This window comes from Erinaceus europaeus, chromosome X (genome assembly GCF_950295315.1).
Source record: "Erinaceus europaeus chromosome X, mEriEur2.1, whole genome shotgun sequence".
In the NCBI taxonomy this organism is placed as follows: domain Eukaryota; kingdom Metazoa; phylum Chordata; class Mammalia; order Eulipotyphla; family Erinaceidae; genus Erinaceus; species Erinaceus europaeus.
Window position 1 is genome coordinate 74,287,161 of NC_080185.1, and position 25,490 is coordinate 74,312,650.

Consider the following 25,490-nt stretch of genomic DNA (forward strand, 5'->3'; position numbering starts at 1 on the left):
TGAATCTGGCTAGGTGGTTGTCAATCTTGTTTAATTGTTCAAAATGCCAATATTAGACTTCATTGATCTCAGGCATCCAAGTTCGACATCCTCGAGGAAACACTCACGAAAGACATGTCTCTGATATCTGATTACTGTAAAAAATGGCAACTAATCCCTAGCACTGCAAAAACAGTATCATCTGTTTTCCATATACACATGCCTTGGCCTCGCGTGAGCTTAATGTGCAGCTTGGCGATTCGAGAATCCGGCATGAAGCCCAGCCAGTCTATCTTGGCGTTACTCTCAATCGCACTCTGTCATTTCACGAACATCTCATAAAAACTGCAGCAAAGGTGGGCGCGAGGAATAACATCATTGCAAGACTGGCCAGCTCCTCATGGGGCACAATTGCTTCCACACTATGATCATCATCTCTGGCATTATGCTATTCCACTGCAGAATACTGTGCCCCAGTATGGTTCCGTAGCCCCCATGTCCACTTAGTCGATTCCAAATTATATTCCTCCATGAGGATAATTTCTGGAACCATCCATTCCACCCCGGTTCCATGGCTGCCAGTTCTTAGCAGCATCACCCCGCCAGATATTCGTCGGGATGCAGCATCATCTAAGTTCATTTCCCACGTCTACGCTCGACCGGACCTGCCAATATACGTGGATATCTTCGCCCACCCTGTCCAATGCTTGATGTCTCGTCACCCAATCTGGTCCCCTACGCCTACACTGAACTTCTCTGTTCCAGACTCTTGGAAACAGAGTTGGCAGTCAGCTGAGGTAAAGAACAAACACCTCATCACAGACCCCTGTAAGCGTCAACCCGGCTTTGACCTAGCACGTTATGATTGGGTCCTCCTCAATCGCTATCGAACAGGCCATGGCCCGTGCGCCGCTATGTTCCATCGTTGGGGAGCCAGAGATGACCCGAACTGCCCCTGCGGCTCCAGACAGACTATGACCCACATAGTCAACGACTGCCACCTCTCCAGATTCAAAGGAGGTCTCGAAACTTTACATCAGGCTCAACCTGACGCTGTTGACTGGCTACGGAAGAAGGGCAAACGCTAGAAGAAGAAGAATTGATCTTTTGTATGGTTCTCTTATTTTTGATGTTGTTTATTTCTGCTCTAATTTTAGTGATTTCTGTCTTTTAGGGTTCCTTTATTCCTCTTTCTGTATGTCCTTAAGGTGTGTAGTAAGGTAATTTATTTGAGCTTTTTCTTGTTCTCGAATATGTGATTGTATGTCTATGAGTTTCCCTCTCAGTACTGCTTTATCTGTGTCCCAAATATTTTGATAGCTTGTGTCTTCATTTTTATTTGTTTCCAGGAGCATTTGAATTTCTTGCTTGAGTGCCTCTTTGACCCAGCAATTCTTAAGCAGCATATTGTTGAGTTTCCAAATTTTGTGACTTTTAGTAATTTTCTATTTGATGTTGAATGTTTGCTTTACTCCACTGTGGTCTGAGAAGATATTTGGGATGATGTCAGTGCTCTTGAATTCATTGATACTGTCTTTGTGGCCTAATTTTCAGTCAATCCTTGAGGATGTGCTGTGTGGATTTGAAAAGAATGTTTATTCCTGTTTTAGGGAGGTTAAGAACTCTGAAATTATCCAAGAGGTTTAGTCTGTCCATCTCTTCATTTAATTCTCTTATTTCTTTGTTGATTCTCTGCTTCATTGATCTAAGTGTGAGAGTGGGGTGTAGAAGTCTCCAACTATTATTGTATTACTATTGATGTATTTTTGTAGTTCTTTCAGTAGGTGTTTGATGTATTTAGATGGGCCCTCATTGGGTGCATAGATGTTAATAATTGTTAAATCTACTTGGTTGAATGATCCTCTAATAATTATGTTATGGTCTTGCCTATCTTTTATTTCTTTATTTAATTTAAAGTCTTGTGTCAGAGATGAGAATGGCTGTTCCTGCCTTTTTTTGTGGTCCTTTAGCCTGTATGATAGTTTTCCATCCTGCCACTTTAATTATGTGTGTGTCTTGTTGGGTCAGGTGAGATTCTTGCACACAGCATATGGTTGTGTTGTGTTTTCTGATCCATCCTCCCACTCTGTGCCTTTTAATGGGTGAGTTTAAGCCAATGACATTTATTGATATTATGGATTTAATGTATTGTAGTGCCATTATTCAACAATTTTTTGTTTGCTCTGATATATGGTAAGTATTATGGTGATGTTCTTGTTTGTAAGAGGTCTTTTTGAACCTCTTTCAGAGCAGGCTTGATCATGGTTGCATCCTTTAACTGTTGACTGTCTGAGAAGCTTTTGATCCTTCCATCTAGTTTGAATGAAAGTCTAGAAGGATATATTATTTTTGGTTGAATCCCTTTTTCATTGAGGGCTCCATAGATATCTTGCCATTCTCTTCTGGCTTTTAGAGTTTGAGTGGAGAAGTCTGCAAATAGTCTTATGGGTTTTATCCTGTATGTGACTTTTTGATTTTTCTCTTGCAGCCTTTAGGATCCTTTATTTATCCTTACTTCTTTCATTGTAACTATGATGTATCTTTGTGTCTTCGGGTCTGGATTGATTCTGATTGGGACTCACTGAGTCTCTTGAATCTTAATGTCCTTTCTGTTGGTTAGGTCTGGGAAGTTTTCTTTTATTATTTCCTCTAGAATGTTTACTTCCCCTTCCTCTCTTTCTTCCTCTGGCAGGCCAGTTAATGAATGTTACTTCTTTTGAGATCATCCTGTAAGTCTCTGTTGTTGTTTTCAATGTCTCTCAATCTCTTTTTGAGCTCTCTTACCTCTTTATTAGTTTTCTCTAGCTCATCCTCTGTCTGGCAAATTCTGTTTTCTGCTTCTGTTAGCCTGCTTTCCCTTCCGTCAGCTTCTTTGTTCAGTTCAGTTATAGTATTAGCTTTCCTTTCTTTGTCCCCCTGGCCTCCATTTGCCAGCCCAAGAGTGGGTTATAGGCCTCCTCCTTGGTGTCTCCCTGACCAGCCCTTGTTCACTCTCCTACTGACGGCCCAATATCCTACCCTCTCCAGAGAATCCCAGGTCACAAACTGCTGCTTTTTGGAGCTCATGCCAGCTGCTGTTTCCAAGTCGTCATCTTGGCTCTGCCCCCTTTATGTTGTTTTTAAATACTTTTTAAATTTATTTTCCCTTTTGTTGCCCTTATTGTTTTTTATTGTTGTTGTTTTTGTTGATGTCATCATTGTTGGATATGACAGAGAAATGGAGAAAGGAAGGGAAGATAGAGTGAAGGAGAGAAAGATACCTGCAGACCTCTTCACTGCCTGTTAAGCAACTCCCCTGCAGGTGGGGAGCCAGGGGCTTGAACCGGGATCCTTACTCCAGTCCTTGTGCTTTGCGCATGTGCACTTAACCTGCTGAGCTACTGCCCAACCCCCCCTTATGTTGTTTAAATAGTGAAGTTCTCAGCTATTATCTCCTATAGAATGCTTTCTTTCCCTTCCTCTCATTCTTACTCTGGGAAGCCATTAATGTGTATATTACTTCTTTTGAGTTCATCTCATACATCTCTGTTGTTGTTTTCAGTGTCTCTTAATCTTTTTTGTTCTCTTACTTCTTTCTTGGTTTTCGCTAATTCATCTTTGATCTTGTCATTTCTGTTTTCTGCCTCAGTTATTCTGTTATTGCTTTCCTCATCTGTTTTCTTAACTCAATTATTTTATTACCTTGTTCTGATACTGTATTAGCCTGTTCAGCTAATTTTGCTTTCTTACTCAGCTTTTTCAGCTTTCAGCTCTCTAATTACCTCGAGATGGTGTTTTATTTCAGAGTTTCATTTGTCATTTTCCCCATTTCTGATATTACCTTCAAAAACTTTCTTCAATCCTGTGATTATTATATCGATTAGTGTTTGGATGTTGTACTCATTCTTATTTGCTTCTTGATGTTTGGCATTTTTTCCCCTAGGATTTTGTCCTGACTCATTTCTCCAATGTTTCCTTTCTGTTTGACCATTATATCTGGTGTGTTATGAAATTTACACAAATGTACTGGGTGTTGCTGTTTATATATGATATGAGGTGATTTCTAGTGGTTTGTTACTGGATCCTTGAAGCTTGTCACCTTTGGCTTTTGGTGTGCCTCAGGAATGGGTAGAGCTGTTATTCTAATGTTAACACAACTGCTTTTGGAAGTTGGGAGGTAGGGTCTCTTGTGTTCAAATTGAAGAGAGAAGTGGATGATTGGAACAACAAGAGGCACCTTCTTACAATGAGTAAAGCTTCTACAGTCTTGAATGGCCCTGCCCCAGCTACTTTACAATGCACTGATCATACTGACTTGATTGACTTGTGCCTAAGTAAGGTACTTAAAAATTTACAGTTCCAAATCTTAACTTTGTTGTTGTTGTTGTTTTATCTCAATCCCCTAGGTGAATCATAATGGGTGTTATACCCTTGTTATGTTTCTGGTGATTTGTGTATAACTTATCTTTCCTGTGGGCTATGGGAGCCTGAAGGCTTTTTAACCATAAACAGATTTTTTAAAATATATTTATTTATTTCCTTTTGTTGCACTTGTTGTATCATTGTTTTAGTTATTATTGATATCGTTGTTGGATAGGACAGAGAGAAATGGCGAGAGGAGAAGACAGAGAGGGTGAGAGAAAGATAGACACCTGCAGACCTCCTTCGCTGCTTATGATGCGACTCCCCTGCAGATGGGGAGCTGGGGGCTTGAACCGGGATCACTATACCGGTCCTTGCGCTTTGCGCCATGTGTGCTTAACCCACTGCGCTACCGCCTGACTTCTTCATAAATAGATTTTTTTAGCTTAATCAATCACTCATTACCAAGAGATAAAATAGGGTGAAAGATAGATAGCACAATGGTTATTCAAAGAGACTCTCACACCCAGTGGTCCAAAGTTCCACGCCCAATCCCCAGATCCACAGCCACAGCAGTGCTGTGCTCTGTGGCTTAGTAAGTTTCTGAAAAAATCCTGGTTGTATTTGGTAGTTTTTATGTGATTTTTCATTGGTTTTCCTAGTTTATTAGGAGAACTATGTGAAAAGTCTCCTATCCATATCCACACCTCTGGTCCATCAGGAAGGAAGATTTTATCCTGAGTCATCCCGGCATTTCTGTGCCCTTGTTCTCAATATAGGGTTTCCATGCTGCTATTCCAGCCTCTGAGGGGCAACAGCAATGGAGATGGGAGAACCCACAGTTGTAAATTGGCTTTGGGTGATTTTTTTTCCTTTAAGTCTTTTTGTTGCTAAAAACTCAGACCTGGAAGTAGTGTGTCTTAGCTGACAAACTCCCAGACTGACACTAGCCAATCCTGAGTATGGCTTTTTAGCCCTATTAATCTCCCTCAACCCCTTTCTGTCCAGGACCCACATGTGTTTGTACTCACTTGTGGCTTGGCGGATTCTTGAAGAGATCCTGGTCCTATCTTGTTGAGTTCTTAGGTGGTTTTTATTGCTTTTCCTAGTTGAATGGGGAGAGCAAAACACAGCTGATGCTACTTCATAGCCACACCTCCCATAGGGATCTACTTTTAATGTAAATGTTTGTAGCATAAACTATTCTTTAAAGTGATTTAGACTCATCTCTGAATGTTTGGCATACAGTGTTTTCATTTTCATTCATCTCAGAGTGTTTTTTTAATTTTCTTTGTAATATATTCTTTAACCTTTTAGTTATATAAGGGCATGCTGTCCAATTTGCACATATTTGTAAATTTTCCAAGTTTACTTCTGTTACTGATTTATAATTTAATTTCATTGTGCTCAGATATTATGCTTTGCCTAACTCACAGTTTTTTTCATTTATTAAAGCTGTGTTTGATTCTTAAAAACAACAAATTTATTCATAGACTAGCTAGTTTCATGGAGATAGCCAGAGAAATAAAAAGATTCGGATTTTTATAGCACTTATTACGTATAAATCAATTTCTTTCTAAAAGAACTGCCCCAAAAGTTAAGAGATAGGGAGTGGCACACCCATTACCACATGCAAGAATCTAGGTTCAAGCCCCTAGTACCTACCTGTAGGGAAGAAACTTCATGAGCAGTGAAGCAGTGCCACAGGTGTCTCTCTCTCTCTCTCTCCATATCTCCTTCTTCCTTCTCAATTTATCTCTGTATATATATTTTTAAAAAGATAAAGTGTCCACTGGGAGTGGTGGATTGTCATAGAGGCACTTAACTAGTGATAACCTGGGTGGTTTAAAAAAAAAGGAGTATACCCAGAGCTGGGTTTATAACTCAATAGTAGATCACAAGTGAATGAGTAGATAAATGGGCTGTACCAGTTTACATTACTGCTATCTGCTCACAAGTTTTCTAGCTTCACTATAACTTTATATAGAATATTGCACTTAATATGTGCTTTTAAGTTCTGTGGTGTGTTTATTATTCATTGTGATATAATATATTATCAGAGATAACTTTTTATTTAGATTCTTTCCTTTTCTCTTTAGTCACCTGGAACTTCTGTGACTGTAAGTAGTGGGCCATTTCTTAGTGTTCGTGGCCAGCAGACATCTAAAGATAATCGTCAGGGTCAATGGCAACGCCGAAGAAGGCTTGATGGAGCACTAAACAGAGTCCCAGTTGGATTTTATCAGAAAGTGTGGAAAGTTTTGCAAAAGGTAAACATAACACACTAGAGCCATCATTTTATTTCCCCCTTGAAATCTCAGTCTTTTTGACTAAAATATGGCATGACTGTGGCATCACTTCAATTATATAAAAATGCCAGACTCATATAGACAAAACATAGAGATGAAAACATAAGAATGAAGTCATCACTGTGTTATTTATACATTATTAATTACATAGTTTCTTCTCATGATTTCAAGAATCATTGCTTCTCTGCCTTTGGCCATAGTGGATATTCTGAAACATTGTGTTACCCTAATCAAAGGAATTGCTGATAAGGAGATCATATTTTTTTGTAACTATTGTAAAGTGGAAGGAAGAATTTGGTGATATACTGCTAATAACCAAGCATCACTATAGTAAAGCACTACAGTCTCTGAGGTGCTTGTGTAAGAAACACTTAGCTGTATTTTTGCTTGAATGAAAATGCTTTCATGATGCTAGAAGTCCAAAGCCTCTGATGGTATCACCAATACTTGTTTTTTCTTTTTTCTTTATATTTCTTTATTGGAGGATTAATGGTTTACAGTTGACAGTAAAATACAGTGGTTTGTACATGCATAACATTTCTTAGTTTTCCAAATAACAATACAGCCCCCACTAGGTGCCATCTGTTCCAGGACCTAAACCCTCCCCCCACCCCCAGAGTCTTTTATTTTGGTGCAGTACACCAACTCCTGTCCAAGACTTGTTTTTCTTTCAGAGGTCTAGCTTGCCAAAGATATTTAAGGATATATCACACCATTACAATTATGTAACCCAAGAAGGCTATTATATTCTTAATTAATTCTTAATTAATAAGTCTCACTTATTGCCCCTTAGGTATAATTTTTGTTTCTTTGTTGACCATGGAAGGGACCTAAAGACACCTTTCTCCATGACTTGAAAACCTTTAGTTGTGTATCTCTATTTAGCACACTGCTCTTCCTCCAGGGACAAAATAAGATCACTTTTTTGAATGACAGAAATTGTTTCCTTAGGCTATCAGCTCTGGGGAGCTTTTTTTCAAAGACTAACAAGAACTTATTTTCCTTCTATCTAGCTTTTGTAACACAGTAATGACAGATATAGATTTTTCTCTCTTACTTATACCTGGGCTGTGGTAACATGGTTTCACAAGTTTGCAATTCTTGCTATTATATCCCAGAATGGAAGGTATTTGTTCTTCTCACCAAAGAGTTTATTTTTTTAGTTATCTTCTTAAATATTACCTTCTTAAATATAATACAAAGCCAAAATATGTCATAATAAAGGATATAACCATAAGGCTGTAAGGATACAAAAGAAGGGGCATCTTAATTTGATTGGGAAAATTAGTTATCTTGTTGTGGAACCAAAATCTGGACTTGGGATCCTAATGTAAGAGAAAAAGCAAATGCTTCTCTATTTTCATTTTATTCTTTTCAGAGAATGAATGTAATGATCTCTTTGCATACATGCTTGCAAACAACTATTTGGCTTATGGAACTTGGAATGGAAGAGTCAGTAAACCCTTTGAATTGAAATTATAATCTTCCATTTAGCATATAGCACTTTTGAGTTATTTTCAATCTACAGTGATAAGTCGTGAATTCCCATTGCTTTCTAATAATTTATTTGATGATGGAAAAATATAAAAAATAATTATTTATATATCTCCTGAACATCTACTGTGTCCTGGGTGCTCACATTAATCCAGAAAAAAAAAACAGGCAGAAATCTGCCTTATGGAACCTATAACATTTTAGAGAAAGAGACAAATAATAAACGTAACAAACAGTAGATTACATAGGATGTTTAAATATGGCAGGCACAAATAGAGCATGGTAAGGAGATTAAGAGTGCTTCTGGAGGATGTGTAACTAGAAACTGTAATAACTACATGTCTAAAGGTTTTTCTTCAGCTTAAGAATTGTTCTGAAGACCATTTTGATTTTTTCCTTTTCCCTTTTGTTGCTGTTATTTTGTCACTGCTAGGCCCTCCCTCGCCTTTTTGAGCTGACTTTTTTTTTCAGATATAAAGATAAGGACAGAATCTGAAAGAAGGGGGAGGACGATATAGCACCAAAATTTCCTCTGGTGAGCTGGGGTCTGGGCTAAGATACATATATTGCAGAAAGCCTATTTTTATTTATTTATTTATTTATTTTTCCCTTTTGTTACCCTTGTTGTTTTTCATTGTTGTTGTTGTTATTGATGTCGTCATTGTTAGGACAGAGAGAAATATAGAGAGAAGGGGAAGACAGAGGGGGAGAAAAGATAGACACCTGCAGACCTGCTTCACCACCTGTGAAGGGACTCCCCTGCAGGTGGGGATCCTTATGCAGTCTTTGCGCTTTGCACCAGGTGCGCTTAGCCCGCTACACTACCGCCAGACTCCCAGAAAGCCTATTTTTTATGGTTCTGAAATCGAGGGTGGTCTGAATAGTTGGGGCTAATCCATCCCAGGAGGTAAACCTTCTCAACTTTCCCCTTCCATTTCCCTAAAAAGAGGATAACCCTTGTGTCTTCTGTAGTCTAACCTTGCTTTTTTTCTTTTAATTTTTATTTATAAAATAGAAACACTGACAAAACCATAGGATAAGAGGGGTACAGTTCCCACCACCAGAACTCCATATCCCATCCCACCCCGATAGATTTCCTATTCTTCTTTTTAAAATTTTTATATAAAAAAGAAACACTGACAAAAACCATAGGGTAAGAGGGGTATAATTCTACACAGTTCCCACCACCAGAACTCCATATCCCATCCCCTCCCTTGATAGCTTTCCTATTCTTTAACCCTCTAAAAGTATGGACCCAGGATCATTATGGGGTTCAGAAGGTGGAAGGTCTGGCTTCTGTAATTGCTTCCCTACTGAACATGGGCATTGACAGGTCAATCCATACTCCTAGCCTGTCTCTCTCTTTCCCTAGTGGGGCAGGGCTGTGGAGAGGCGGGGCTCTAGGACACATTGGTGAGGTCATCTGTCCAGGGAAGTCTGTTTGACATCATGGTAGCATCTGGAACTTGGTGGATGAAAATATAGTTTACATATAAAGCCTTTAGGTTCATGATTAGTCAACAATTTGTTTGGCTTTATATGTTAACCTTGCTTTTTATCACAAATGAATCATAGCCTTATTGCAAGGTCACTTGGATTAGAAGGTCCTTCACTGACTGGCCTGCACTTCTAGCTTCACATGTTTCAGTATCTACCCCTTGAAACACACTTTGAAATTTTCTTACCTGTTCAATGATGAGGCTCTGGAATTAAAAAAAAAGTACTTTACATTATGTCATTTGCCAGCATTTTCATGATGACAGTGAATTTCTGCTGTTCTGCAGTGCCACGGACTTTCAGTTGAAGGTTTTGTTCTTCCTTCATCAACCACTAGAGAGGTAAGATTTTCTGTCATTTACATTTATATGATTAACAACCTAACTGAATAAGGTATTTCAGATCACATTTAAAATACTAGTCTTGGATGGGGAAGATAGCATAATGGTTATGTAAAAAGACTCTCATGCCTTGAGCTCCAAGATCCCATGATTAGTCCACTACATCATCATAAGCCAGAGTAGAGCTCTGGTAAAAAAGAAAGAAAGAAAGAAAGAAAGAAAGAAAGAAAGAAAGAAAGAAAGAAAGAAAGAAAGAAAGAAAGAAAGAAGGAAAGAAAGAGAAAAGTACATTAAATACACAAAAGTAAAATAATGGTATTATGCTTATTTTTTTAAATATTTCTGCAGTGGTAGGCAAAACTACTTATATCACTCATCAGACAATGCCAGTAAAAGGACTACCCACTAAGACCTGTGTTTTTATAAATCAACTAGATGTAAAATTCCTTTGAGGAAATAAGACTGGTTTTTAAAAAACAGAATGAAGAGGCCAGGCTGTGATGCACCTGACAAAGTGCACACACTACAGTGTCCAAAGACCAGGGTTGAAGCACACAGTTTCCACCTTCACAAATAGTGAAGCAGTATTTCAGGTGTCTCTCTTTCTCCCTGTCTCCTCCTTCCCTGTTAATTTCTCTCTGTATCCAGTATATAAATAAAATATGCTAAAAACTGTAGGAACATATATGAGTATAATTGTGTATTATATTAATTATACAAAAACTTCTGTCAATTGTTTAAAGTTTTATGTTTATTTGTTCAGTGTGAGATAAAGGGCCTGGGCCAGGGGTGGGATGTGTGTGGTGAGCAGTGCTTTGGCAATATATAGTATCAGGGATTGAACCGAGGACTTCCTGTTTGCAAATCATGTGTACATGCTGAGTCACCTCCCCAGCTGCAGGACAGCTTCTTTTGTTAGGCTACTTTATGTGGTCTTGTCTGAGGGCAGAAGGAATAGAAATCTGTAGGGGGTCTGGTCTCTCTCTCTCTTTCTCTCTCTCCCTCCCTCTCCCTCCCTCTTTATCTCTCCATTCTCACTTGATTTCTCTGTTTCTGTCCAATAAAAAAAGAAATCAAATGATTATTGACTTTTCATATCCTCATCCTTTATATCCCTATCTTTATATATATTTGTAAACCATTGGATTACGAACCAGTGGCCCTGAGTTCTAACTATACATCAGAGTAACCTGAGTTCCCATCTCTTAATTCAGTGCCTTAGAAGCTTCAGGGATAACATCTGAATACCTGTAGTTAAAAAAAAATATCTTAGGAGGCCAGGCAGTGGCTCACCTGGTTAAGCACACACATTACAGTGCACAAGGGCCCAGGTTTAATCCCCTGGTCCCCACTTACAGGAAGAAGGCTTCATGAGTGGTGAAGTAGGTCTGCAGGTATCTCTCTCTCTCTCCCTCCCTCCCTTCCTCTAGATCTCTCTCCTTCCCCTCCCAATTTCTCTCTGTCTCTATCCAATAATATATATAAATATCCAAATAAAATATGTCTTTAAAAATCTTAGAGTGAATCAGATATATAGCCATAACTGGAAAATATTGTCATGAATCACAAATATAAATTATCAGGTATGTTTATATTTCACTTTTTGTTCAGTCACTTAGAAAATATAAATAAATAACACTTATATACAAAATAAACAAAAGAATTAGAATGCTAGGAATACTAATATTGAACAGAAAAAAATTCTCAAAGATACTGGAGTTGTTGCAAATGATGGCTGGTAGAAGTGATACAGAAAGCTAATTCTATGCTTCAGTGCTTCACACTTACCTTTAAGTCTTTTCTCTAATACAAAAGACAGTCCTCTTTTTGCTGTTTTTATGTCTTTAATAAAGAACAAAAATTAATAGAATTCATAATACAACAAGCATAGATGGTACTTATAAGAATCTCCAAGCAATTCACACATTCTTTAATTTGGCCTTCAACACAGCTGTTTAAGAGCAGTATAGATGGGATTATAGTTCTCAATTTAAAGAAAAGAAGGTAGATTAAAATATATGATTTATCCAAAGTTATAGAGCCAGTAACTGACTGTTGGGGAGGTGACTCAGCCTTGTATAAATAGAATGCAGGACTTGCATTATGAGAATATTTGATCCTTTACCACCTCATATGCTGGAGCTGGAGTGGTGTTTAGTCTCTCTCTCTCCCTCTCTCCCTCTCCCTCTCCCTCTCCATCTCCCTTTCTCTCTCTCTCTCTCTCTCTCTCTCTCTCTCTCTCTCATAAAGACAAAAGGAAAGGATTGGAAAAGGTAAAGAAAATTGGATATTTCCTGTGTGACAGGCTCTTCAAAGTGATTATCTTTTTCTCAATCACAGATGACTCCAGGCGAGATTAAATTCTCTGTTCATGTGGAGTCTGTTCTGAACCGTGTGCCTCAGCCAGAATACCGTCAGCTTCTGGTTGAAGCTATCCTTGTCCTTACCATGCTGGCTGATATTGAAATTCATAGTATTGGAAGTATCATTGCTGTGGAGAAAATCGTGCATATTGCCAATGACTTGTTCCTTCAAGAGCAGGTAAGCAAACTTGTTGTTTTCTCAAAGAAAACTGCCTGATACTAGTCTCACTGTATCTTTCTGGAGCCAAGGTCACTTTCTTGTGCCCTCTTTCTATTCCTATTGGGATCCCTTTACAATGGCTCTGACCTGTTTACAGAAGTAGGCTGTGAGATAACCTGTCTTTAACCAGGTTCTGTTAGATGATAGCCCTGAAACTCAGGAGACTTTTATGCTTTTCATCATATATCAAACTTCTTAAAAAATTAATATAGTACTTTCTGGACAATTTAGGCAAACAGAACTTTTGGTTTTAATTTTGCCTGGTATTACTTAACTATTAAAGTGGAACTTTATTTTGCTCTCACTGGGGTGCCACTGTTCTAGGCCAACTTTTTCAGACAGAAAGAGAGAAGAGGAAAGACAGCATAGCACTTAAACTTTCTCCAGTGTGGTGAGGGACCCTGGGTCACACAGAGGGCAGACCAGGTGCCAGGTGAACTATGTTGTCAGCCCAAAGTGGAACTGGTAATTCTACCTTTTTAAATAAATATTTTCCTCTATGAAATCACATTTCTAAGATGCAGATTTAATTAAACCTTTTCAGATATTCACTAGATTGAGTAGAAGCACAGAATAAGTATATGTACTTCTACCAATAAGAAAATCTATAAGTTTATTTGTAACTGTTTCATTCTATTGGACAGTGTGAGAGAATGCAAAAGAAATTAACAATTATCTCGGATTTTCTAGTAAAATCCTAACTTTAAATATTGTGAATTTCTGTTAATTTGCATATCAGAAAATATGATTCTTTTTAGGCGTAGAACTTAACTTGGAAAATTTTTTCAACTATTTGAATTCAGTAAGAAAAGAAATAATGGTCAAGTGCAGAATAAAATAATACACACTGAAATCAGTGGTTCTAAAAAGACTCATACAGGGAGTCGGGCAGTAGCTCAGTGGGTTAAGTACAGGTGGTGCAAAGCGCAAGGGCCTGCGGAAGGATCCCGGTTCCAGGCCCAGCTCCCCACCTGCAGGGGAGTTGCTTCACAAGAGTTGAAGCAGGTCTGCAGGTGTCTATCTTTCTTTCCCCCTCTCTGTCTTCCCCTCCTCTCTCCATTTCTCTCTGTCCTATCCAACAATGACAACAACAATAATAACTACAACAATAAAACAAGGGCAATGAAAAAGAATAAATATTTTAAAAGACTCATGCAGAAGTTCTCTAGGATTATTTTTTATTAGTGATTTCATATTGATTTAAAACCTTATGAAACAACAGGGACATAATTCCACACCATTCCCACCACCATAATTCTGTGTCCCTAATTCCCTCCATTGGAAACTGCAGTAGTTCTCCCAAGATCACAGATATGGGTTGACTATTATTCCTATAACTATATATGTATATATATATATATATGTGTGTGTATATATATATATGTATATATATACATATATATATATATGTATATATATATGTATATATATATTTGCCCATTTTTTCTATGGCCCTGCTCTCTCTTCCTTTCTAAGTCACACCTACACCTTTTGCTGCTGCTTCTTTTTTTAAATATTTATTTATTCCTTTTTGTTTCCCTTGTTGTTTTATTGTTGTAGTTATTATTGTTGTTGTTATTGGTGTAGTCGTTGTTGGATACGAAAGAGAGAAATGGAGAGAGGATGGGAAGACAGAGAGGGCGAGAGAAAAATAGACACCTGCAGACCTGCTTCACCACTTGTGAAGCGACTCCACTGCAGGTGGGGAGCCGGAGGCTCGAACCAGGATCCTTACCAGGATCTTTACGTTGGTCCTTGGTCTTTGCGCCATGTGCACTTAACCCTCTGCACTACCACCCAACTCCCACCTTTTGCTACTTCTGAATGACCCTTCTTTTTTTTCCTCTTCTCTCTCTGGGTCTTGGTGTCTTGATGTAATTGTAGTTTAGAGGTCTCTGGTCATCTTTCCCTAGCATTGTTCCTCTTCTGGAAGTATGGACCAACATTCTTTTGGAGGTACAGAAGGTGGGAGTTTTGGCTTCTGTAATTGCTTCTCCACTGGATATGGGTGTTGTTAGGTTGATCCATACCCCCAGCCTATTTCTCTTTCCCTAGTGGGGTAGGGCTCTGGAGAGGTGCAGTCCAGGACACACTTGTGAAGCCATCTGCCCAGGGAAGTCAGGATAGAATCATAGTAGCATCTGCAAATTGGCAGCTAAAAGGCTGAAAAGTGGCAAGATACAATGCACAACAAAATACTACAATTAAACAATAAACAGGAACCAAAAAGTAGGAATAGAACAGATGAAATTAGGGATCTTAGGATAGAGAAAAGCTAGGAAGTCTATTTTAGGTATGTTCCAAGGGGCTATCACTTTAATAATTTTTGCCTGAGCCTGATAGCTAACATATAGTTGGACTGAAAGTATTGTCTGAGAAGATTGTATCAGAGTTGAGAATAGAGCTAGAAAGCTGGATTAGGGCAGAGAGTAGCTCCCAAACTTGAATAAGTTATATAAATACAATTAACTATTTACCCTATAGATCTGACCCAGGGCCCATATAAATTCATATTTAAAACAAGAGCCTATATGACCTCTGAGCCATGCCAGTCTGAGCTCACAGCCCATGGTCACAGCTTGGAACTTTCTAGGCTTCACTCATTTCAGGACTGTTCTTCCTCAAGTGGCAGAGTAGGATGACCCAGCCTCCCTTCAGAGAGTGGGGAAGTCCGTACCATTGCTGCTCTACAGTGAGGGCAGTGTCTCTACCCACAAAAGGGATTATGATAACATTCCTGATTGAAATGACCAGTGATGGTGGAGAGAAGAATCTACTAGAGGACTAGGTCCATCATATCTACATGGGAATCCAAGGATCCCCCAAATAAGGCCCCAGATGTTGGGGTGGCCTGATATTGACCAATAGGGACATCATTAAGTAAGTCAGTCTCTAACCTTATCCAGCTCTTGTAGTCCTTTCTTTATCTGACTAGCCTAGACTTTCTCCCAGTTGCTAAGTGTTGAATATTAGCTTTTGTATCTAAACTGGTATTAAGTCTGTGGGGTTTGGCCTCAAGTTAGGGAAGAAATGCACCTAGGATTTTAATGGTTCTAAGTTAACCTTAAGTTTAACTGCATTTATGTGTTTGATGATTCTGATAAAGGTTGTTGTCATAGGGGTATTAATTGTCCTTTAGTATATATACAGATTTTTAAATTATTTATATTTATTTATTTTCCTTTTTGTTGCCCTTGTTTATTTTTTTATTATTGTTATAGTTATTGTTGTTGTAACTGATGTCGTTGTTGTTAGATAGGACAGAGAAATGGAAAGAAAAGGGGAAGACAGAGATGAATAGAGAAAGATAGACACCTGCAGACCTGCTTCACCGCTTGTGAAAAGACTCCCCTGCAGGTGGGGAGCCAGGGGCTCGACCCAGGATCTTTACACAGGTCTTTGCACTTTGTGAGCTTAGCCTGCTGCGCTACCACCTGCCTCCCAGATATACATATTTCTTACCAGTATATCTCTTGGCCAACTGTATACAGTGTTTCTTCTGAAGATTATCAAGGTGTGACAGTAATGCTGGTGCTGTCAGAATAGATTAGGAGACATATCTTAGTTTCTTTTGTGTAGTTATTTGAGTAGAGTGACTGAGGGAAGTGAAATAAAGAAGTGTGAGAGGAGGGTGTTTAGGTCTAGGATTATTTTTAAGTAATGGATTTTAACAAGGCACAATTCGCTATCACAAAGATTAACTTAAAATTTTATTGTAATGGAAGGATTCTAAGCAATAATTAAAATATCCGGGAGTCGGGCAGTAGCGCAGCAGGTTAAGCGCAGGTGGCGCAAAGCGCAAGGACTGGCATAAGGATCCTGGTTCGAGCCCCCAGCTCCTTACCTGCAGGGGAGTCGCTTCACAGGTGGTGAAGCAGGTCTGTAGGTGTCTATCTTTCTCTCCCCCTCTCTGTCTTCCCCTCTGCTCTCCATTTCTTTCTGTCCTATCCAAACAACGACATCAATAACAACAACAATAACTGCAGCAACAACAAAAAACAACAAGGGCAACAAAACAGAAAATAAATAAGTATATACAGTATTTTAAAAATAATAATAATTAAAAAATCATTTCCTATGATTTGAAGGTCTGGTAAAAATGCTTGTGCAGAATCTCCTATTTAACCTTTTCTCTCTTTTTTATTAGTTTTTTAAATTTGTTCCTTAGAGTATGTTACAATATTGTAAGATTATACCCACCACCAAAGTTCTATATCCTATTTATCATTTTTTAAATTTTTAAAATTATTTATTTATTCTCTTTTGGTGCCTTTTTATTGTTGAAGTTGTTGTTGTTGGTGGTGTTGTCATTGTTGGATGGGACAGAGAGAAATGGAGGAAGGAGGGGAAGATAGAGAGGGGAGAGAAAAATAGACACCTGCAGATTTACTTCACCGCTTGTGAAGTGACTCCCCTGTAGGTGGGGAGCCGGCGGCTCGAACCCAGATTTTTAAGCTGGTCCTTGTGCTTTGCGCCACATGCGCTTAACCTGCTGCGCTACCATCCAACTCACCTATTTATAATTTTTGTACACAGCTCTGATCCTTTTCTGATTAAACAGCCTAGGATCTAATTAGTTTGTTAGGGATGGGAAAGAGGCACTGAGTTATCCCAATCAGCACTTTAACTTAATAAGATTGTAATTTTTCTTTTTGCCTGTTTCCCACCCTTGAAAACCAAACAGAAAGCCCTCGGCGCAGACGATATCTTGTTGGCAAAGGACCCCGCATCTGGCATCTGTACTCTTCTGTATGACAGTGCACCCAGTGGCAGATTTGGCACCATGACCTACCTCTCCAAGGCAGCCGCCACCTATGTGCAGGAGTTCCTGCCCCACAGCATCTGTGCCATGCAGTGAGACCCTTCAGCCCTGACTTCTGGGAGCCCTTTTACAAGTGGTTCCTGCCTTGGTTAGTTACACTCCTTCCAACCCCTTTTCCATCCCATCTGTCAGAAGAGTTAACTCTTCTGATAAACTGCTTCAAAAGTCAACCTTTACTGTGAGACATTTGCTCACCTAGGTATATCATTATGGCCCTTAATTCTTTCATGGTTCATAAAAGTTTGCATGTGTTTCTACTCTCTCGTTCTGTTAACCAATATAGCTTTCTAACTCTTGTCTGAGAAACAGACATTGATAATAATTGATTCCTAATGTTTGGTTGTTTGTATTTTATTCAGTTGTATAAATGAGTGATGGCTGTCTTAAGATACTATTTCAAGTGCATAAGCCCAGATTGTTGGATTTTTATGCTGCTATGAAACTATTCTAAGTGCCTTTACTTGGGAAAAGAGAGTAACAGACCATGGTTTCCCTTTCTTTAACTCACGTGTTGCATCATACTACATTGCCTCACAACTCCGTTTTGTAAAGAATGATTGTCTCTGCTTTTGTTTTCTCTGTATTTGTTTATCTAATTCTCTTGACAAAATATAAAATGACAAAAGTTCAATGTGTATGTTTCAGGGTTTATTAGCACTTAACATCATGTATTATAAAGCTTGGTGGTACTCAACAGCAACAGAAGATGCCAAATAACCCAGAAAAATGGGGCCAGGAACTGCAGAGAGGAAGGTGGAAAAAGAGAAGTTTTCTAGGTAATGTTTTACACCTAGAGAGCAGAGAGAAAAACCAAGGATATGGTAATAGCCTGAAGAGAACCTTATGTACCTAATGCTTACATCTTGGGGGTGGGCTAGTATACCACATGGCAGAGTAATTAAAGCCTCTGTCTTTGTTTAAGAACAATACAGAAGTCCAGTTTGCAACTGCTTTACCAGTCTCTCTTTGTGCTCACTTGATCTGACTCACCTACTCATCTTCTACGTCTAATCCCCTCCCCAGCATTCTCCATATCTGCATTTTATGGACTGTGTTTACTTATGAGTGTTGTGTGAGAGAGGAAAATTTAACTGTGTCCTTAGGTTGACACACAGGGCTAGTTCAGGAATCCTTAAATTGTCATCCCTGATCCTTGTTTGAAAGAATGTTTTGCCTGACATTCTTAGTTAAGGTTTCTGTAACAAAAACAAACAAGCAAGCAAAAAAACATAGATTGGATGACATAGAGTTCCCCTCTTGCTACTTTATCTAATCCTAATTAATTCCCAAAGATCATACCTCCAAGTACCATCAAGCTGGAGATTAAGACTTCAACATATGAAGTTTGGAGGTATATAAACACTCAATTTGTAGCACTTTCTTTCTCCCGAAATTCACCTATTAATTCTATTACTTATACTCAGATAAATTACTATTTCTGTTCCCTCTTCTCCCTCATTTTATTTTCTTCAATAATGGGGGTTGGGGGAGTCCTCATAAGAGTCCTTAGTGAATCAGTGGTGATCTTATGAGCGCATTTGAATAACTGAACATAGTAGAATAGAGTGATAAAAGCAAATAGTGGAAGTGAAAAGAGATGGCCAACCTTTTCAGTACTTCTCCATATGGAAACACACACTGAGTAGTTTTCTGAATATATGATTTTCTTGTCACTTGTAAAGAAAAATTACAACTTATTCTTTTTCCTCCTCTTTTTTAGTTTTATTTGTTATTGAATAGATACAGAGAGAAATTGAGAGGGGAAGGGGAAATAGAGAGGGAGACAGATAAAGAGATACCTGCAGCCTTACTTCACCACCCATGAAGCTTTCCCCCTACAGGTAGGGACCAGGGGCTTGAACCCAGGTCCTTGAGCACTATAATGTGTGAGCTTAACCAGGTGTGCCACCACCTGGCCCCTTTCCTCCTTCTCTTTCTCATACTCTTCCTCCTCCTCCTTCTGCTCCACTTCTCCTTTTCTCCATTCTTCTTCTGCTTTTTACCTTTTGCCTGACTGCCAGTATAACCTGTCAATGTGGAGTACATCTGGAGTGATTCCGATGATGGCCATTATTCCCTCTCATGCTAATTTGCCCAAGCTGATGGTTGCATTTCTCTGGGTTAACTAAATGATCAATCATTATTCACACTGTAGAGTACTATTTAAAGCAACTTTTTAAATAACTTGATGCCTTTTTTTTTTCTTATTTTAAGTATATGATACTAAGTCATGCTGGAATTTTTAAAGTACTTATATTTTGAAAATAGAATAAAGAAAATATATTTCCAATTAAATCATGCCTCTTGTCATTGTATACAATTTTATATTTTACTAATTCATGTTTATTTCATGAATGCTTTAAATGATTTAAGTACATAGTACGAAACTCATTAATTGGGTCACAGTAGAGTGATGATAATAATACATGTATCATAATATTTTCTCATTCAAATACATATTTTGGTCAAACTAGGCTCACTAAATTCAGTCATAATGACATTTTTGGGCACCTATTCATCATGAGAAAGTGAGACTGATTTGAACCGAACATTACAATGGTATGCAGATTGTGATTCTGCACCACTGGAAGTACTTAAATATAGTTGATCCAGGGAGTCAGGCAGTAGCGCAGCGGGTTAAGCGCACATGGTGCAAAGCACAAGGACCAGTATAAAGATCCGGGTTCAAGCCCCCAGCTCCCCACCTGCAGGGGAGTCACTTCACAAGCGGTGAAGCAGGTCTGCAGCTATCTGTCTTTCTCTCCACCCCGCTATCTTCCCCTCCTCTCTCCATTTTTCTCTGTCCTATCTAACAACAACAATAATAATTACAACAATAATAAAAAACAAGGGCAACAAAAAAGGGAAAATAAATAAATAAAAATTAAATTTAAAAAATGACCAAAAAAAAAAAAAAAACCTTAAAACTTTAAAAAAAAGAAAAAGAAAATAGTTGATCCTACTACATACATACTAGACAAAATTAATACTCTTCTTTTTTTTTCATTTTCTTTATTGGGAAAGTAATGTTTTACATTCAACAGTAAATACAATAGTTTGTACATGAATAAAATTTCTCAGTTTTCCATATAACAATACAACCTCCACTCTGTTATCCTTCTTGGACCTGTATCCCCCCCACACACCACCACCACAGAGTCTTTTACTTTGGTGCAATACGCCAATAAAATTAATTCTCTTCTTTCAAGTAACAAAACATGTGGTTCTGCCAGTATGAACAGCGTATCTACAGCCCTATCCTGGTCAATTAGCTATAAGTACATTCTGCAGACTGTATGCATCTGATAGTGCAGAAGTTCTTAGCTACAACTCACACTCTACCATCCCTTTTGCACTTGCCCGATATCCAGTATCTATACTACAGCAATGAAAATACATGTAATTTTTCTACATTCTTTTTTAACAATAATTTCCCCTTATCTTTATTAATTTACTGGATAGAGACATCCAGAAATCAAGAGGGAAGGGGATGATAAAGAGGGAGAGAGACACACAGAGAGAGACACCTGCAACACTGCTTCACCACTTGCTAAGCTTTCCCACTGCAGGTGGGAACCAGGGGCTTGAACCTGGGTCCTCACACATTTTAACATGTGCGCTCAACCAGGTGCACCACCATTTGGCCCCTCTACATTTTTCATTTCCTCCTAAACTTGAGGAACTGATCTTAGGTCTTGGTTTATGCAGGACAGTGTCCATTTATACCTGTGGTCCTGACATCATTATTATTAGCACTCTCTTGTCACTCTCAAGTGCCCACAGTTTGGATGATATGGTCATTGTATATTTAGCAGAAATCTGATTTCAAAACTAGGCTTAAAAAAAAAAAAGACCTTTTTTTTTTTTTTTCCCAAGAACCTATTTTTCAAACCATTCTTGTACCCTTGTAGTAGTGGCATGAGGGTAGGGAAAATAGTATGTAGGAGAGATTTTGTCAAAGTCACTGATAATCAGGGAAATGTAAGTAAAAACAATGAGATAACACATTACACCTGTAAGAGCGTCACACATAAGAAAAGACAGAAACCACTCTTGTGCATGTGATGCCTGTGATAAGGAAGGAGGAGGAGGAAGAGGAGAAGGATTCCACACAATTCAGAAAAAACAATTCAAAACACAAAACAGAATTCAGAGATTTTCAGCACTCATTTGTTTGGACTGAAAGCAGAAATATCAATATTGATTTTATTTATTTGTGTCTGATCCAAAAGCAGTAAAGCACTGCATAAAATACAACTAACAGTGGGCTGGGCAGTGGCACATCCAGTTAAGTGCACACAGTACTAAGCACAAACACCTGTGCAAGGATCTGGTTTCAAGTCCCCACTCCCCACCTGCATTGGGGATGCTTCAGAAGTGGAGCAGGTTTTCAAGTGTCTATCTTTCTCACTCTTTCCCCTATCAGTTTCTCTCTGTCCTGTCAAATAAAATAGTAAATAGAAAAAAAAAAAAAAAAGGAAAAAATGGCCACTGGGAGAAGTGGATTTGTAGTGCTAGCACTGAGCCCCAGTGATAACTCTGGAGGCAAAAAAAAATTAATTAATTAATTAAATAAGATAAAAATAAGAATAAAATACAACACACACATATGTGTGTGTGTGTATGTATGTATCATGTTGAGTGAGACAAGCCAGAAAGAGAAAGACCAATACTGTATGATCTCACTTATAAGTGGAACTTAAGAATAAATAACAATAAGGAAAAGCATAAGATGAAATATGGACCGGGTGTGTCATTGTACTAAAGCAGATAATTCTAGAGAAAGAAGGAAAGGGACAGGATGAAGGGACATTGAAGTCTTGTTGTATCTTCTACCAGTCAAGGAGAAATGAGAGGTTGTGCTAAAGACTATATCGTAACTCATTAGCCTCCCAATAAAATATTGTTTTAATTTAAGGGTTATTTGACATAATAGTTCTTAAGACAAATAATAAAGAGTACTTCAGTGCTTAAGAAATGCAAATGCCTAACACTGCTATGCAGGCATTTGCCACCCCACAGTCATTCTGTGAAAGAGGTACTATTGTCATCCCAATCTTAGAGATCAGGAAACTGAGGTGTTTAGCATTTAAGCAAATTGTGGCAGATCAAACAGCTAGTGAGTAGTAGACCTGTGATTTGAGCCCAATATAAGCTACACAGTATATTCTAAACAGTACTTTTTGAGGAAAAGACAGCAGGAAGTGGTGTGAAAACAAGAGTTAGTCTGTTAAGCATGGTTGGGGCATCAGTGGATAGACTGTAAAATACACAAAGAGGGTAGCTAATTAGGTTATGCCTTTTAAATGTCTTTTTTCCCCTTCTGCCTGTTTTTTGCCAGCAAGTATGGGCAGGGGAGATCACCCCCAAAAACTCAAAAAAAAAAAAAAAAGTATGGCACAGACCATCTTTCACTTGCTAGTTGAAGAACTACGATAAGTGGGGCGACGCAGTAGTGCACCTAGTTAAGTGCACACATTGCAGTGCTCAAAGACGGGTTCAGGCCCCTGGTTCACACCTGCAGGGGGAAAGCTTCACAAGTAATGAAGCAGGGCTGCAGGTGTCTTTCTGTCTCTTTCTCTCTCTCTCTCTATCTCTATCTCCCCCTCCCCTCTCAATTTGTCTCTATCCAATAATAAATAAATAAATAATATTTTTTTAAAAAAATAAAAATAAAGGGAGTCAGGTGGTAGCGCAGCAGGTTAAGTGCATGTGGTGCTAAGGGCAAGGACCAGCACAAGGATCCTGGTTCACGCCCCCTGCTCCCCACCTGCAGGGAAGTTGCTTCACAGACGGTGAAGCAGGTTTGCAGTTGTCTATCTTTCTCTCCCCCTCTCTGTCTTCCCCTCCTCTCTCCATTTCTCTCTGTCCTATCTAACAACAGTGACATCAAAAACAACAACAATAACTACAACAATAAAACAACAAGGGCAACAAAAAAGAATACATAAATAAATATTTTTAAAAGACAAAAAATAAATAAGAATTATCACCAGCAACAGTGGTTGGAGAAAGTAAGTCAAAGAATCATTCAGGATGAGCACACCAGTAAACTATGAAAGATTCAACCTGTGACCTCAGTTCATCTGCCTGCAACTACATATCTGGTAACCTGAGGAGGACTTTCTTCCCAATTTAAGGACCACATGGATTTTATAACTATGGAAAATTGAGGTTAGGCACCTGTGCCATTGTTTTTGCTCTGTATGAAACCATGAGCAAGAGCCCAGCCTCTTTAGGAGATTTACCACAGAAATATGCTGCCAACTCCAGATCCATCTTGCTACATTGTTCAAATAGGATACTGTTTCCAGATTATCTTGCTAGGTTGTTCAAATAGGATACTGTTACCAGTTGAAAAATAATGTTCAAATATGTTTAGATCTGAATGAACATATAAAACAATTCATTTTCATGTAATTTCATATTAGAGTCCAGATATTAATTGGTCAGTTTGTAGTCTTCCCTCTTCCTTTCACTGCCTATCCATGGAGGTAAAAAAAAACTCCCACTTGTTCTTCATGTTACCAGCATGTTATGATCTCATCTTTCAGTCAACTCTCACAGCCCCATTTCTCTGTTATTCAAAAATTCTGGACCCTGAGATTCCTAGGGCTGATATCCTAACTCTTTTCTTTTTAAAAAATTTATTTTATATTTGTTTATTTACTTATTTATTTTCCCTTTTGTTGCTCTTTTAAAAAATTGTTGTTGTAGTTATTGTTGTTGTTATTGATGTTCTCGTTGTTAGGACAGAGAGAAATGGAGAGAGGAGGGGAAGACAGAGAGAAAGATAGACACCTGCAGACCTGCTTCACCGCCTGTGAAGCGACTCCCCTTCAGGTGGGGAGCCGGGGGTTTAACCCGCTGTGCTACCACCCGACTCTCTCCTAACTCCTTTCTTCCACAATCAATTTTTTAATAGTGTTGGCATCACCCTCCTTAATCCCTAGCTATCTGGATTCTTCCCCTACATCACTTTATTTTGTTTAATTTTTTTTAGCTTCTAATGGCAGAAGAGGGTTTTGGCCTTTATAATACAAAGAATCATTGTTATCTTTCTACTGTTGTAACCCTCATAATCCCTTGATTTCTGTGAAACTGGACTATACTCAATCCCATCCCAACTGGTCAATGTTTTATTCTTTCTGGTATATTTTTCTGGGTTTTGTATTGTTTTCTGTCAGGGCTTCACTGGGACTTCATGCCTCTATACTCCACCACTTCTCACCAGCTGTCTTATTTATTTATTAGATAGTGGGTGAAAGACAGAGAGGAATAGACAGATAAAGGAGGCGAGACACCAAAGCATCCCCTTTTCATGGTGCTCCCGCGTGGTGGCCAGAGGCTTGAATACAGGACCTCATGCATGGTAAAATAAACACTCGACTGGATATGCCATCTCACAGCCCCTGTATTTTTCCTGTTATCCCCACAGACATAATATTCCAAAATTTACATTCTTCTTACTAGCTTAAAGATTTTAAGTCATGGCATGGGGCAATTAATAATTACTTATTTATATTTTTAGTGAGAGATGAGACAGAAGCATCAGTGCACTGCACAGCTCTGGTTTAGTATGGTGCTGGGAACTGAACCTGGGACCTCAAAGCCTCAGGCATGAAAGTCTCTTGCATAACTATTATTCTGTCTCTCCAGCCTGCATGGACAAATTTTAAAACATGACATGATCTATCAGTAGTTTCTGAGGAGGTTTTTTTTTTTTTTTTTTTTTTTTAAAGAGCCCCTGTTTATGATAAGAACTCCAAATAAAATAGGGATACAGAAAACATACTGAAGGTCATATTTGAAAATCCCATGGCTAACATATTCAGTGGTGAAAAACTGAAACATTTTCTTCTAAGATCAGGCACAAGATAAGGGATACAAGCTAACCACCTGTATTCAGCATAGTGCTGGAAGTCATAGCCAGAGCAATTAGACAATTATAAGAAAGGAAACACATTCCACCTGGGTTTGAGCCTTAGCACTAGTACACAGAAGCTTGACAGCGACCGATTGAGAGCCTTAAAATAAATTCTCTGGAGTCAGGTGGTAGTGCAGTGGGTTAAGCGCACGTGGCACCAAGCAAGGAGCATCTTAAGGATCTCGGTTCAAACCCCC

General features: G+C 38.6%; 1 protein-coding gene across 4 annotated transcripts in view; it reads left to right on the forward strand.

The window, feature by feature from the left end:
- PHKA1 (phosphorylase kinase regulatory subunit alpha 1) overlaps positions 1-19,661 on the forward strand; it is a 254,836-nt gene extending 235,175 nt beyond the window's left edge. For all 4 annotated transcript variants that reach the window (XM_007526062.3, XM_007526063.3, XM_060182855.1 and 1 more), the window contains 4 exons: positions 6,420-6,590; positions 9,908-9,961; positions 12,302-12,502; positions 17,229-19,661. In XM_007526062.3, coding sequence (XP_007526124.1) covers positions 6,420-6,590; positions 9,908-9,961; positions 12,302-12,502; positions 17,229-17,402 — 600 coding nt within the window. In that variant the 3' untranslated portion in view covers positions 17,403-19,661. The remainder of the gene's footprint in view (positions 1-6,419; positions 6,591-9,907; positions 9,962-12,301; positions 12,503-17,228) is intronic.
- Positions 19,662-25,490: the final 5,829 nt, after the last annotated feature.